The 17,247-nt window shown below is 41.5% G+C and overlaps 1 protein-coding gene across 1 annotated transcript; it reads left to right on the top strand.

The window, feature by feature from the left end:
* The first annotated feature begins 704 nt into the window (after positions 1–704).
* LOC117853947 (beta-1,2-xylosyltransferase XYXT1) lies at positions 705–9,176 on the top strand. Its single transcript, XM_072293455.1, has 5 exons — positions 705–898; positions 3,428–3,487; positions 3,569–3,773; positions 5,502–5,572; positions 7,778–9,176. Exons 1-5 carry the CDS (start codon positions 739–741, stop codon positions 8,956–8,958), a joined length of 1,677 nt encoding a protein of 558 aa, XP_072149556.1. The 5' UTR covers positions 705–738; the 3' UTR covers positions 8,959–9,176.
* Positions 9,177–17,247: the final 8,071 nt, after the last annotated feature.

Raw genomic sequence — 17,247 nt, 5'->3', positions numbered from 1 at the left:
GTGCCTCTGAAATTGTTATTTATACCTGGCTAATTTATCCACCGGTGCTTCTGATTAAATAAAGAACTGCTCTCGTTGCCCAAAAAAAAAAGAATTGTTGAACCGTTCTAGCATAGGGCATCGTGCACCTTAATTTCCAACGGAACAGCTGCCTTTGTCCAGGTAGTAAGGACCAAAGCACTCAGAAGTCCTGATGTTGTCAGAGCTTTGGCAAATCGAACCTACCTTGCAAGTTCCTCTTATTTCTGTGGCCATCTACTGCCTACTGTAATAAATTTCTCCAGAAAACGACAAGCTGAAAAACTACAACTAAAATAACCCAGGTACGTGCGCTCCCATTAGCTTCTCTAGTAGAAAATATGGAGAAGTCGTAGGTTTCATGCAATCAACAAACAGCTCTGATCGTCAACTAAACGTTTGAAACAACTACATGTGGCTCGGCTTGCAGCAAGCCTAACGGTGATGCAAATGCAATAGTCCAACACGCGGCAGGTCCCAAATAAAAATGTGTCACGCTGCCGTGATCGTCCTCTTAACAAATCGATCGCTCTCCCATCTATGCGCCAATGCTAGCGTGCGTGCATGTGCATGGGATTTAATGCTGCGCACAAGTCAACACATGGAATGAGATCTGCGATCCAGGCCGCGTGCCTAGATAAAAAGAAGTCGTGCGGGAGGGAGCACTAGCTCACTAGTGGCAGGAGACAGGAGAGGGAGGCGTGCAGAAGCTTGTGGCAGATGAGAGGGAGCAGGCAGGAGGGCACCAAGCATGGGAGCAGCTGGACGGCGGCGATGTGGCTTCTGCTGCCTCCTCTTCTGGTTCTCATCGTGCTCAAGACTGGTTTCCTGCCGCAGGTCGCTCGCTCTAAGTCGCCACGCACTGTTTCGTTTGGAGAAAGTAAGATCAATTTTTTATGAAACAGACAAACCAAGGTTGTCATTCAGTTAGTGATCAGCCGGTGATCATTTCTTGGATCGATTTGCATTATTTTTTTGGCCTATCCTTTTTTCCCCGTCTATGTCATGGATCATAGTATAGCAGTGTACCATCCAAACCTTATTGCTCTTTTACGATTTCCTTAGGTGGCCCCAACAAAAATGTGCTGAAGGGCTTAGATTTCACAAAACCTTATGCTAGAGCTTAGTACAATGTAATTAATTAAAGTTTATATGGACTTTTTTTTGCGAGGATAAAGTTTCTATGGACTGGTGAAGCAAATATTCCTTTTGTGAAAACATATATATATTTCTTGGTAATCGAATAAACAAATTCGGGCCTTTTAATTTGCCAACACTGGAAGTATCGAACCTTCACTTATTACAATGCTGTACTAAAGGAACTAAGAACTACCGTACGTGGCGAACTGAAGATCATAGGTTACGATTGCCCTATTAATTTAGCAGTGCATCAATCCGTGCTCCCAAACGGGCAAGTGTTTTTAAAAGCTATTGAATCTGAAAATTATATATTTAGACATTAAACTTCTAGCTAATAATTAAAATTATTTACCTGCTACTTTCTTATTTTTTTCAATACTTCAACATAATACTCATATAGATATGCACTCATATTTATCAAGTTGTGATTGATTTTTAATTATAATTACTTTATAAACTTTTTGATCCACATTCACACTTTTTTTCATTTTGTATCGCACCTCCATACATTGTGTTTAGCATAAAATCAATATTTTTCATCAATTCCTCACATACATGTATAAATGGTCTAAATGGTGACACTCATCATGTGTATATACTTTAACTTAGTATTTCTATATTAACAATGACATAAATAGGTAATTTAGAATCATATATTAGTTTATTTTTGAACATTTCTATTTGATGTAGATGAAGATAATTAGATTAAGATATAGATGTTTACTTTATGTTATTTTTAATAACGATATACGTGGGTTACTTAAATACAAATTTAGAATGACATTTTCAATTATGCTTTATAATATAAGTATGAGTAAATTGGATGAAGATTATGAGGTTATTTTAGATTATTTTTAATAATGGCAGACCTCAATAATTTAGATATAGGTTAAGAGTTTATTTTGAATATTTTCATAATGATAGTGGTGGGTAACTTTTTAGAAAATATAATAGATCAATGACGATTATTAGAGTTTATAGGATTGGTGTTTGATGTTTTTTATTTTTTTGAGAATTTTTAGAATTTGACTTTTCTTTTTATAGCGTGTCTCGTGGGAAGTAATGCGAAGTCTCCAATGAAAAAAATAAGACCACCTTGCTACAAAACTATTACCATGAGTAACTGTTAAATATTCGAACACAATACTTATATAGATATATACTTATTATTGTCTTCGTCTGATTGTGACATGTTTTAGTTAGTAATTACTCTATAATATTTTCATCCACTTTATAATCTTTAACTTTTCACTTTGCATCGCAGGTATGCATTTGAATTTGTTTAATGGAACCTAAGTTTGAGCTATAATTTTAACATAGAAACAAATATTATCATCACTTGCTCTATATCTTTATAAATGGTGACGCACATCATGCGTATATACCTTAGTTATTATATCATATAATAATAGTGTAATAAATAGACGATTTAGACCCATATATTATTGTATATTTTTAATTAAGGTGATTGGATCAAAATGTAGGTTTACCTCATGTTATTTTAAATAATGGTATACATGGGTAGTATAGATACAAATTTAAGGGGTTATTTTAAGTTTTTTATAAGTATTAGTGGTGGGCAATTTAGTTACAAATTTAGGGGGTTATTTTAAATATTGTTTATAACGGCATGATCGTGTAATTTTGATGAAGATTAGGGGTTTCTTTAGTTAATTTTATATAATGGAAGAGGTGTGTAATTTAGATATAGATTTAGAGGATTACTTTATCCTCATATATTTTTAATTATACTAATAGTGTAATTATCCTTTTTTCCCCGTCTTTAATCATGGATCATCATAGAGCAGTGTGGCATCCAAACCTTATTGCTCTTTTACGATTTCCTTCAGCAGGTGCCCCCAACAAAAATATGCTGAAGGGCTTAGATTTCACAGAACCCTAGGCTAGTGCTTAGTACAGTATAATTAATTAAAGTTTATAAGGAATTTTTTTACGAGGATGAATTTCTAAGGACTGGTGGAGCAAATATTCCTTTAGTGAAAACATATATATATTTCTTGGTAATGGAATAAACACATTCTGGCCTTTTAATTTGCCTCCACTGGAAGTATCCTTCACTTATTACTATGTTGTACCAAGGAACTGATCGAGAACTACCGTGACGAACAGAAGATCATCATGATTACGATTGCCCTTTTAATTTATTCTCCACTGGGAAAACATTTTAAACCCTTTAACTCTACGACGACAAGTTACGAGTTATGACTACTATCCTACAAAACTAAAAAGCACCTTCAACTCTGTGCAGTTCGGGAGACTGGATTCATCAAACTCGCAGACAAAATGGTTCACAAGGATTTAACCTTAGGTGAGCTATACAGTGTTTGCACACTGAACTTTCAGGTTACGCATATCATAGTATATATAGTTAATTTTTATAATATTCAAGGTTTGGACGGTGCAAGATGGCAGCAGCCGCATGACAGTGTCAAGCGAGAAACTGGAGAAGGTATGTTTGGCAATGATCTGGGAAGAAACAATTTTGTCCAAGTTTATACTGGGAATAACAACAATATATGCCATGTGGCCTCTCCTTTGATTCTGATTCGATTCTTGAGTATGCAGTTCCTTCACGTTCTACTAGCTCGAAACTAGTGACTACGAGTGTAGTGCTCTAGTTATGTACGCTGTCAACGAATCACTGTGTACTGAAGTCTTATACTTTATTTTTTTATTTGCAAGGATAAAAGTATATAATAAGACTTAACTGATTTGTGTGCTATTCAAATGTTACAATCTTAAAGATTGTGATATTCAGTGGCGGATCCAGAAACGAGGTCCGCCCCGGGCTAACTAATATAAGATTTAAAATCTTACTAGTCATACACTATTAAATATAACATATTTTTCAAAGAGCACAATTCAACCAATAGACTCAAACAATACATAGAATATTGAAGGTAGAAAAGTACCAAATTAAGAGTCTTCCATGATAAAAAAAGAACCATACATGTCTTCATGAATTAACACCACTTCCACTTGTTCCGACGTCCTCAATTCTACATAAAGAATTTCAACATCTCAGCCCTATATAAAGCAAGATAATATTATGTATTGAAATAGACTAATACAAGTAAACAACACGCACCTTGAGCCCTCGTTTGGCAAATTTATCTTACGGTTTCTTAAGCCTTGAAAGCGCTTTAGAATTTTTTCATCTTCAATCGACACAAACAAATCTCGCTCAATATAGCACATCATGCTACTATTCAACCAATCATCATTCATTTTATTTCTTCATTCAGTCTTGATAATATTCATAGCAGAGAAGGATCTTTCAACTGTTGCTGTTGCCACCGGCAAAATCAATGCAAGTTCAATGAGACGATACACCAAAGGAAAAGTTGTATCTCTTCCGGTCTGAACCATCTTCTCAGCAAGGTTACCAAGATCAATACAACTGTCAAAATTATCATCATTTCTGACTTCATCAATACCACCACTCTTTGACGCATCTTTTTTTAGCATAGTATTTCTCCATTCTAGATTTTAAGGTATGAAATGTTGCAGTTGCAAAGTAATACTCAAATACCAGTCCTGCTCAATCGGTCAATGAAATGAAATATTCATGATTTTGCTAGTAGGCAGTAGCAATCAACAATCATAGATTCATAGAGCAAATTTCAAAAAAAAAAAAAGAAACCTCAAGTCCTCAACACTTCAGGCCTTTAGGCAGCCTACCTTCAAGGGTAGCCAGGCAAGGGTTCAGGCCTGAGGAGCAGATTTGGCCACAGCCCGTAGGGGACAGGCGCCAGGCCGCCAGGGGGCTGGGCCGCTGGGGGCTGGGCGGCCGCCGGCCGACGGGGGCAGCCAGGCAGGGGCGGATTTGGGCAGGGGCGCGGCCGCATGGGGCCGGCGCCGCGTGACCGCGGAGCCGCGGAGGACCAGAGGAGTGCCGGGCCACTAGTCGGCGGTCGCCCTGGCGCGTGGCCGCGCGGGGAGCTGGGGATGGTGGCCGGCGGGGCGCCGGGGCCGCCGGCCGCAGGTGGCTACACGCGCGGCCGGCGGAGGCGCGGCGCAGCCGGAGCCCAGGACCAGCCGGCCGGCGTAGGTGGTGGTGCGGCGGGTGGATTTGCGGTGCGGCCGTGCGGGAGTTGGGACTCGGGAGGGAGGCGGTCAGGCGGACAGGGAGGCAGGGCGACGGGTGAGTGCGCGACCGCGAGGGACCGAGGCCCGAGGGTGAATGCGGTGCGGCGCAACGAGCCAGCTAGGGCGACACACCGACGCCGCGAGGCCCGCGACGGCCTGCTGACCTACTGGGCTTTCTCCTTCTCGGGGTGGGCTAATAGGCTGATAGGCCTTTTTATGCCATTTTTATGAAGCAATTTTCCACTGTTCATGGGCCTCGCCCCGGGCTACAGCCTAGGCAGCCTAGGGCCCAAATCCACCCCTGGTGATATTGTGAACACTCATTTGCAAACCTTTCATAGAATCTAATCTCCATGCAGCTCAAGTTGACTGTTATTATGGTTGGTTTCACTCCGTAAGAAATCAGTGCTCGTAGCCTAAGAGGGGGAGGGGGTGAATTAGGCAACTTAAAACGTTAACCTATGGCTTCCACTACTTTTGCATCAAACTTAAACTAGATCATGCTATCAAGATGTGCAACTATGATTGATCTAGTGTAAAACCCTTATCCCAAAATAAGTTTTGCAACCTAGAGCCAATTCTAGCAAGATACTACACTAAGAAAGTAAAGACACAAGTTGCAAGTATGGAATGTAGAAACGTAAGAGAGGAGAATGAGGGGAAGCAAACTCTTGACATGATGATTTATCCCGTGGTATCGATAGGTACTAAGCCACCATTAGTCCACGTTGTTGAAGCACTCACACAAGAGTATTGCTTCCCGATCACCAAGTCTCTTTGAGGACATGCCTTGACTTGCCACAAAGGCTTGGCCACTAAAGCTCACGCCAAGTTTCCTGGTCATCTTGATGTTCTCTCCACTAAGGAGATTCTCCACAAAGGAAGGGGTCTCCACGTCCCCGCACATGGTCATCAATGCCGCTCCACACTAAGCCAGAGAGTCGAAGACTTGCTGGCGAGCCACCAAGGCTCCAAGGTGCCGGCACACCTTGTACAACTGCAGTTCACTCCTAGAACCAATTACAAGGCAGACACACGTTGCACTCTTTCTTCTCTAGGCCTATCCTAGCACTAATCACTATCCTAAGATTGTTCTAAGCCTTTGGGTAATAACTTATGCACTTTAGGTGGCTTTGATGTGCTTTTGATGAGTCTTGATTTCCAATGGACTTCTGCACACTCTAGCAACCTCAAATGGGCGAGTGGAGGGGGTATTAATAGTCCAAGGACTCAAAGAGCCACTGCCCCAATAGCTAGTTAAAGTAGACCATCGGACGTTCCAATGGTATCAATTTGGGTAGCATCGTAACATTCAGTGCTACTAGCCGTTGGTCTCCCCGCACCCAAGTTCTTCACTGACTCATCCAAAATTCATCCAACGCTTCATTCGATGGTACCCTCGGAACATCCAGTGCTGAAGGATTTTTTTTTCCAAAATCTCTCTGGAACTTTGCAAAGTAAATATACTTCATCCGACGCTCCCCTTGGTCTACCATCGTATCATCCGATGCTACTTAGTTTTCTTTGTCTTCAAATCCTTCTCCCCAGTATTCGTCCAACGCTACTAGAAAAGGGGCCATCGAAACATTCGATGGTCTGACTTTGACTTGACTTCTTCACAGCGTACCAATTGCTTCGATGGTTGCTCCAACGCTTCTCTGGTGACGATCGGAACATCCGATGGTGCATTTTTCCAACCAACTCGTCCAATGCAAGCACCAAAGATACCGTGATTTGGATGCTCTAGAATTATTCTCTCTGGATTTTCTCTATCACTTGGAAGCTTGAATACCATAGAATACTCCTAGATACCATGGCTTGGTCACTTGGTACTATAGCTTGGATATCAAGAATACCATAGCTTGGACACTCAAATACCATGATTTGGATCTTGCCATGGTTTGGTTTGCATACTTGAGACCTAGAAAACCTGCAAGGTACATGCTAGAAAAAGAATTAGTCCCAATAACTATTTTGTCACTCAATCACCAAAATCACAAACTATGGCCTAATGGGCCACGTAATTTTAAGTCATAGTGTGCTTAGATATAAAATAGGAAAATGTCTGTTTGCTATCCTTAATAATCTACCGTTTCCTTAGTATAGTTTAAAGTATGTATGTATTGTATTTGCATTACATGGCTGTTGCACTTAGCACTACTTATGAAAGCTGATCATTATCTAAAAAAAATATGAAAGCTGATACCAATCTATTTTCATTTTCTGCAGAGCACAACCAACCACACCAAATGCTTGCCACGAACAGCCCAAAAGATACTTCATTGATAAATTCAGGTATACATCTATGCCTTCAAGAACGATTATCATGCATTCCGTATTTATTTATTAGTTATACAATCGATGTTTTATCTTGATTCATGTTTTGTCTTTACATGTGTTATACAATTAATTTACCTGAACATATGCACGCAAATGTTTAATTTGCCCAAGAATGGCATTAATAAAATTAAAGATTTTTCTATCATTCCTGTGTGATACATATATGCAGACGTGGCAGCACCAATCAGCAAGTTAACCTGCGACTTCAGCAGCGTTCACTCTGACGTCTGCACAATGGAAGGCGACTTGCGGATCCATGGCAAATCGGCCACAGTCTACGTCGTCTCAGCATCTACCTTCAGCCCAGAGAATTCAACGATCAAGGTCAAGCCATACACGCGAAAGTGGGAGAAAGAGACCATGTCGAGGATGCGGGAGGTCACCATGCGATCCATGCCGCCAGCACCTTACAGTTTCACCATCCCACCGCGGTGCACGGTCAGGCACGACGTGCCAACAGTGGTCTTCTCCACCGGTGGCTGCGGTACAAACTTCTTCCACGCCATGAGCGACCTCATCGCCCCGCTCTACATCACGGCCCGGGAGTATAATGGCCGCGTCCAGCTCCTCATCACTGACTACCAACCCAAATGGGTTGCCAAGTTCAGGCCGATCCTCGCCGCTCTGTCCATGTACCCGGTCATCGACTTCGATGCCGATACCGTGGTGCTCTGCTTCCCATCAGCACGCGTTGGGTTGGAGAGTCACAGGATCCTTGGTATCGACCCGGCTCTCTCCCGGAACGGTTACACTATGATGGGGTTCCGTGACTTCCTCAGGTCTATTTTCTCTCTGCAGCGGCCATGGACGAGCCCCATAAGCAGGAGCTCAGGGAGGAAGCCTCGGCTTGTCATGGTTCTGCGGCGCCACTCGAGGGCAATAACGAATGAGGCCGATGTCATCACCGCCATGGTAGATCTCGGCTTTGAAGTGGTTGCTGCTGGACCGAAGGACGCCAGTGACATGGGCCGATTCGCCGGGGTGGCGAACTCCTGCGATGTGATGGTCGGCGTCCATGGCGCTGGGTTAACCAACATGGTGTTCTTGCCTCATAATGCCACGATTGTTCAGATCATTCCCTGGGGGGAGATGAAGGTGGCATGCAGGTATGACTTCGGCGATCCGGTGCCGGATATGGGGCTCCAGTATGCAGAGTACGAGGTGACCGCGGAGGAGACCACGCTGAACGAGAAGTATCCCAGGGACCATCCCGTGTTCACAGACCCACAGTCCCTGCACCGCCAGGGTAAACTTTGGGAGATCTTCCTTGAGGGCCAGAACGTCACCCTGGATATTGGTCGCTTCAGAGAGGTAATGCAGCAAGTGTACCAGTCCGTCACCACGGAGTAGACTAGAAGGCATGCATAAGGCTGTCTCTGAAGTGATGGACTCGACCTATGTGTAATTTTCCTCTTCTTTTGTGGTTTTGTTTTTCGGCTAGTTACTAGTCATTGTCACTCGCGAGCATTAGTCACAGTATAGTATATGAAAATAGCGTGGAAGTGTTCAGAGAAATTGAGGGTTGTAGCATGGGCATAGGCGCATAGCTTGATAGTGAAATGGATACGAAAACATGACATATATCTAAGTGTTTATCGAACAAGCAATCCTTATAATCATCTATCTATCCCTACACTAATTAGAGACTCTCAAGAAATTCCCACATTAATCAAAGGAAAATAGAGAAAAAACAAAACATCTAACCGTCTATAATACAGGACCAAGTTATAATGGTTGATATACTATAAAGAAGCAATACCATGGAAAGTTTTAGCATGGGCTGAGATGGTAATTGAAGAATCTCAACCTAATATATGCATGCCAATGAGAAATTCATAGATGACCAGGTTATAATGGTTGAGATGCAAAGAGACAATACCATGGAAAGTTTTAGCATGAGCTGAGATGGTAGTTAAAGAATTTCAACCTAATATATGCATGCCCATTACAATTAGAAACTCATAGATGACCAAGTTATAATGGTTGAGATGTAAAGAAACAATACCATGTCAAGTTTTAGAGCATGCTGAGGTGGTAACCGGAGAGTCTCAGCCAAAGAGATACTACATCTCAATTAGATTCTCATCACATACGAGGAAGGAAAGAAGCCTGCAGTCTGTTGAAGTGGTGGATTCATGGTCGCCCATGTTGGGTGTAATTGAAATTTTGAGAGTAATCAAGTCCGTATCTTTCACTACTACAGAACTGGCCTGTAGTATCAATTCAAACAAACCGATACACTCGATTTTCCCTAAGCACCATGTGAAACTGAGTGTACAGTTGGTGTGAATTACGAACCGCGTTTGGTATGCGGGTCTTAATGAGCCAACAGTGAAATAGGTTTGTATCGTTATTTAGCCGCTTGAAACCGATTGTACAAAGTACGGATTTGTATAGTCAGTTCTTCAAAAAATGGTGGGTATAAAATATATTTCCACCGTTGAATTCTTATTTGCAACTGATGGTGGAAATGCTGCCCTTTAATACTAAGTCTGGCAGACCTAACCATAACCATAATCCATCGCTGCTCGTCATAGCAAGACGCTCGTCCTTAGCAAGCTAGGACCCGCTCAGGATGCATCTGCATCATCTCGGCTGTGAAGGTCGTGGGGGGCGCATGAGGATGCCATGGATTATTGGGCACCATTAGCAGCATTGATGGATGAAGGCATGCCTTTCAAGTCGGCAAGAGACCACCAGCGAGGCAGGGGCTTCAGTGACATAGTAATAATATAATATCTTGCTTAATTTGTGCCTTTTCTCCTTGAAGGATGTTCATATGCGTCACCATGTATGTATCGCGCCTGCCATAGTATAGATCGATTGAGTACTGAAGCACACTTGTAGGTGACTGATCCAGTTTGATGACTTCATATGGTAGTCCCTGAGATTGGTGGTTCGGATCCCCGTACTGAATGGGATGAACGACGGTAACTTCCACGATGTCACTATATAATTTGAAATTAAAGCAACAGATGGTAGGAATATAACTATTGAGGTTAGTGGAAATAGATGACCAAGTCAATATCATACTAAAAAATCCGTTGTGCAATGGGTACTGAAAGCGCTTCAGGACATTGGGTACTTTATCCTCAACTTCATCTATTTTGAAATGAAAGCCCTCGAGTAAAGGTGAAGAGGATGTGTCATCAATCACTGAAAGAATGTGAGAACTGGTATAATAAGCTGGATGTTGTTATGACTTTTGTTATGACCGTCAATAATTATTATTGTTATTGTTGTTTTGTATGCGTGTGGGGCTATTTTGATGTAAGCTTGATAGCAGCTAGCTTGGATACAAGAGCATGTGAGAAAGTTGGATTGTTCCGATTTTCATCTGTAGAAGTGGACACATCTGAAGGCACATACCAGGGCCGTATGATGTTTTGTTACAATGACGACGACATAACAATGGGAAGGTTTAGGATTTATGGCAAAGCACTGCTTGGTACTCTGATTGAAGCAGTTGACAGTGCACTTATCTATGCACTTATCTATTTTGATATTATTTTAGGACCAATCATTGATTTAAACTATTTAGACTATTTGGCTGAGTTAGCCAAACACAGGTCTTCATGAAAAATAATTAGGCTAGAGGGCAGATTCGAACCTGTAGACATTTGTAATATAATAAAGTACCTGTGATGTTCTTTTTCATGTTTATTTGATTTACCATATTGATGTTTGGCCTAATAATTCTGTAGCACTTGGCACTTGGTCACAAATGAAACCATTTGTACCATCAGATAATGCCCTGGAACCAACGGTTGAAAACATTTACACGGTCCTATTTACTAAAGAGTGTATCCTATTTCACATGTTGGTGTTGAACATTTGAAGGTTGTATATGCACATGTCTCAAGAACTACTTTTCCATTCGTACAATTTTCTATGATTTATAAATATCTCAAAATATAAATGCCTGCAGATATTTTTTTTGTTCCTTGTTGGTGCCACAAAACCCCACCTTTTTTTTATTGAAGTAGGGTTGAGGGTTGACCAACCAGTTTATTTCAAGCCGTTCACTCATCAATTGTAAGAAAAAGGAGCTGGGAAGAAGGATTGCATGCGAGTAAAGTGAACTCTGGGAATTAAACTGTTTTGACCAAACCGTTGAACGATGACATTGATCAAACACCAATAGGTCGCCTACTACATGATAATTTTAGGGTAGTCCAATTGTCAGCAAAGTTCCTCCACAGAAGAAAATCACAATATGCACCACTCAAGTTAGACATATTTCTAAAGCTTTTGATTCGCTTGATTGGACTTTCTTATTATGTCTGTTGTGGCACATGGGCTTCATAAGAAGGTGGATCAATTGGATTAGTATGCTATTAACGACGGCAAGTACCAAAATAATCCTGAATGGGCGCCCAGGTAAGAGAATCTGCCATGCTAGGGGTCTCAGGCAAGGTGATCCTCTATCACCAATGCTCTTTGTCCTAGCAATGAAAATATTAAACTCCATGATCAGGTTGGCTGACGAGGAAGGCCTTCTAATGCCACTAGGGGATAATGTCATGCAAGATCGTGCTTATCTATATGCATATGATGTTGTGTTGTTCCTATCACAAATGCAAAGGGACCTAGTGGCTACTGGATTCTTTCTGGACATCTTCGGGGCAACATCTGGGCTTAAAATAAACATGGACAAGTGCCGCATCTCACCAATTCAGTGTGACCTGGAACACACGGTCAGGCTGCTTCACTTCTTTCCAGTATTTGGGGATCCCTCTATCTCTTAAAAGGTTGTGACGGAATGACTTATTGCCCCTAGTGGATAAGATCAGCAATGGCTTACCATCATGGAAGGAAAAGTTAATGAGCAAAGCAGGCCGGGCAGCGCTAGTCAAGATGAAGATGTTGTCCATTCCCATTCACGCAGCTATTGCAGTTGCCATCTCCCCATGGGCAATCAGAAAAATTGACGGACGCAGGAAAGCTTTCTTATGGAAAGGAACAGAAATGGTCTCTGGGGTCACTACCTACTAGCTTGGACAAAATGCTGTCGACCATCTGTTTTGGGAGGTCCTGGAGTTATAGACTTATGCCTCATGGACTACGTTTTGCAGATGCGCTGGTTGTGGCTCAAGAAAACTGACACTTCGCGTTCATGGCATAACTTGCCTGATTCAGTGGAGCCTAAGGTCGCTCAGATGTTCTTTTACTCTACTTCAGTTTAGGTGGGCGACGGAAAAAATACTCTTTTCTAGACAAACAGATGGATTGAAGGTCGTTCCATTGCGGAGATTGCCCCATGTCTACTACAGGCAATTGGTCCTAGAATTCATAAAAAAAGGACTGAAGGCTTGCAAGATAGAAAATGGGTCAGAGATATCATAGGAGCTTTAACGGTTCAGGTCCTGCTTGATTATCCAAACGTCTGGAACAAGCTACAGATGTCCACGCTCGATGATGCCACTCCGAACAAGGTGATGTGGAAATGGACACAAGACAATAGTTTCTCAACAGCGTCAGCATACAAGGCCTTTTTCATTGGACCGTATGACATACCTAGGGCAAGGATCGTTTGCAAGACACGTGCACCAGCTAAATGCAAATTTTTCATATGGCTTGCTCTTCATGGATGTTGGACGGCATCAAGATGCAAGAAGCACAACCTTTAGGATGATGATACTTGCATCCTTTGTGCCCAGGAACCTGAAACCATCAACCACCTAATGGTATGTTGCATGTATACTAGGGAAGTCTTGCACCTGATTCTATCCAAAATGAACTGGCAAGACCTTACACATGAGTGCGCTAGATCATGCGGTGCACAGAACTTTCCTCACTAGAGCTCCTGCTCCTAGCCAGTCAGACCGGTCAGGTAGGCCGATCAGGCTGATCTGCACATGGGCGTCGCGAAAACCTACGAACACCACCTCGGGAGAGACCCCGTCAGGGATGATGCGTCTAAGGTTGCTCTAGGATTGGTCAGGCCACTCAGAACGTCTTCAAACGCCACCGGGATGCAGTAGGAAAGCAAAGGGATTAGAAAAGCTAGGGTTTAAGATAAAAGTTTAAAAAGATACGTTTGATGATTGGGTGATAGCCCTCATTTGGCTAGGGCTCTTTATATTTATAGGGTGGAAGGCCTTTTCCCACAAGAAAATCCCGTTTCAACTCCAATTCGACAAGGACTTCAAAATTCGCCTCGGACTCGGGGTGACCGGTCTGACCCCTGACTCCAAAATTCCCAGTTGAAAGCATCTAGATCCCTAACTTGTGTTTTGGTAATTAATGATGGCCTTAGTGGACTAACAATTTCTTTGAGAATATGAGTATAGGTTAGTTCCGGAGTTGAAGTAAGCGTCAAAGGACGCTATGGTGATTACTTGGATGGTTTGTATGTTGGAAAGCTCAAGGCAAAGGTATACGATAGGGTTTTCTATTTTACAAGTCAAGAGGTGCTTAGCAGATGTAAATTGACCGGATTAATAGGCTAGATAGCCGTACTATCAAGAGGGGTCAATTTCATTTTCTTGATAGTTCTATAGTGCCACTTTGCTCAAACAATTGCATTGCATGCATATGGACTAACATAGTTTGAGAAAGTAAAATAAATGAGAAGAAAAACATGTTCTAAAAGAGTGCTGACTGCATAAAGGCGGACGGTCTGGCCCTATATGGACGGACGATCAGCCTAACTTAGACAGAGACGTGTTTTCAGGGTTAGAGGCTATTTTTGTGAGGTGGACGATCCGACCCTATATGAGCGGACGGTCCACCCCTCTGTAATTGTACAGTCTGACACGCATAAAATGCTGAAGTAGCCGTTGGACTTGAACAGTGGACGGTCCGGCCCCTGTGAGGTGGACGGTCCGCTAGTCCCCTGTTTTCACAAGTTTTGAACCTAATGGCTAGGTTTTGGAAGAGGGCCTATATATACTTCATCCCTGGGCATTGATGAGCTCTCTTGGCACTTTGGAAAGCATTTGTGACATCCTTAAGCCTTCTTCCACCTCTCATTCCCTCACTTTGCTTAGAGATTACATTCTTGTGAGATTGAGAGCATCCTAGTGCATTGCATCAAGAGTTTGAGCTTTGTGGCACTAGGGAGTCTTCAAGCAAGTGTTATTGGCTTATTACTCTTGGAGGTTTCCGCCTCCTAGACGGCTTGGAGATTTTGGAACCGTTGATCCCTTCAAGGAAAATTGTGAAGGAGCCCCAGCTATTCTTGTGAGGGATTTGTACTCACCTCGCTGGAGCGGTGAAGAACAACACTAGTGGAATCGAGGTTTGGAGAGGTTGTTTTATTCAAGCCGGCTCAAACATCAAGCGGTGTCTTGATAGAGGAGCGGTTGAAGCATTGAATCCACCTCAACGTGGATTAGGGGTGACTTGCAAGTCATCGATACCACGGAAAAAATTTATCTCTTGTGTTCGGTTCTTTCTTTGCTCAATTTCATTATTGCAATTTACTTTGAGCAATTACATTCTTAGAAATTGAATTATTCCTTGTCACCCTAGGTTGCAAACCCTCACATAGTTGTAAAGTAGCTAGAAATAGTTTTCATCTTGTGTTACTAATTAAATTTATTTATTGTTGTGATTTTAGTTGAAACTGCCTATTCAACCCCCTCTAGTCGGCATCCTAGATCCTATAAGTGGTATCAGAGCTATGGTCTCCTTATTTCAAGGATTTAACCATTCCAGAGTAGGATAAATGGCTAATGATAACAATGTTCATGTGGGGAAACCGCCATTCTTTGATGGGAACAATTATGATTATTGGAAGACAAGAATGATGGTTCATCTTAAGGCAATTGGAAAGAAGATACGGGGATTGTGAATGAGGGATTTATTATTCTTGATGAGAAGAATATGAGTAAAGCCGATGAAGCAAATGAGCTACTCAATGATCAAGCCATGAATGTGCTATATGGTGCTCTTGACATTAGTGAGTTCAATCGGGTCAAGAATCTCACAACCGCATATGATATTTGGAATAAGCTTAGGTCCCGTTTGGATCATTGGAATTGAATTCCATCCTAATAATCATAATTTAGACACAAATTAATTAAGCTAATATAATTGTATGTGGAATATAGTTGTATATTATAGTTGGTGATATGGGAGAGATACTTGTATGCTGCACTTCTACTATAGAGAAGTGAGTCTAAGAGCGTGCTATAAGAATTGAATTCCATCTAATAACCATAATCTATAGAATCAATTTCCATCTCCCACCCCATGAATTTAAGATAGGCTTATATCTAAACTTTGGAAAGTTGTGGAATGCCACATTCCAACATAAATTAGCCTACTCCATTAAATAGATTCCAATTCCTTGGACCCAAACGGGGCCTTATGGAAATTCATGAGGGAACATCCACCGTGAAGGAAGCTAAACTTTATGTATACAAGGGAAAGTTTAGTGATTTCTCAATGAAAAAGGATGAAGATGTTTCCTCGATGTTTAACCGGTTGAATGATATAGTAAATGAGCTCAAGGGTCTTGGCTTCAATGTTCTCGATGAAGATTTCTCTCACAAGTTCCTTAGGTGTCTCTTGAAAAAGTATGATACAAATGTGACATTGCTAGTGAGATCAAACTTGAAGACCATGACACCTACACAAGTGCTAGGAGAAGTGCTCACTCATGGCATCTACAAAATAAAGCACATGGTGTAGCAAAGTAAGAAGAAAAGAAAAGTATTGCTCTCAAGACTCAATCTTCAAAGGAGAAGAACAATGATGAAAGTGATAATGATGATGATTCTGATGAAGAAATGGCTCTCTTTGTGAGAAGGCTCAAAAGAATCATGAGGAACAAGAACTTCAAGAAGGGTCAATCATCAAAGAAAAATCCATTTGGAGACAAGAAATGCTTTGAGTGTGGTGAATTTGGACACATTTCCCAAAGAAGAAGAATAAGAGCAAGAAAAGTGATGATAAGAAGAAAAGGAATGGTCAAGCCTACTATGTTGAGTGGGATTCCGATGCTAGCTCCGATTCGGATGATGATGATGATGAGAAGCCATCAAAGGGAATTGCCGACATCACCATCAAGGAAGCTCCATCACTCTTCTCTTCACCTTTTTGTCTTATGGCAAAAGGTGAAGCAAAGGTATTACTAGATGATAACGATAATGATGATGATGATAGTGAGCTTACTTATGATGATCTTGTGAACATGCTCAATGAAACCGATGACTACATCCACAAAGAAAAGAAAAAATTGAAGGACTTGAAGTTGAAATACCAATCACTTCAAGAATCCTATGAGGACCTAAAGATATCTCATGAGAATCTAAAAGAAACTCATAAGAAGCTTGAGGAAGCTCAAAATTCTCTTCTTGCGCATGAAGCCAAAGGAAAAATGAGCATGGATGTTGATTGTGATATGCTTAATAATAAATCTTGCATGCCTAGTTCATCTAACACTCATTGTAGTTCAAGTGATGTATCTTGCATGAGCGATGGCACTTCATATGATTCTTTGCTTATCATGGAAAATGAGAAGTTAAAGAAGGAAGTGGATTGTTTGGTCAAAGACTTGAAAAAATTTATGATAGTAGAGCTCAATTCAAACATATATGGTCAAACAAAAAATTCACCTTGAATCGTGAAGGTCTTGGCTACATTCATAAGAAAGGGAAGAAAGCTTTTGTTCCCGAGAAGACCACTTTT

The sequence above is a fragment of the Setaria viridis genome, chromosome 4 (assembly GCF_005286985.2).
Source record: "Setaria viridis chromosome 4, Setaria_viridis_v4.0, whole genome shotgun sequence".
NCBI classification, from domain to species: Eukaryota; Viridiplantae; Streptophyta; class Magnoliopsida; order Poales; family Poaceae; genus Setaria; species Setaria viridis.
This window is presented reverse-complemented; position numbering and strand designations above follow the sequence as displayed.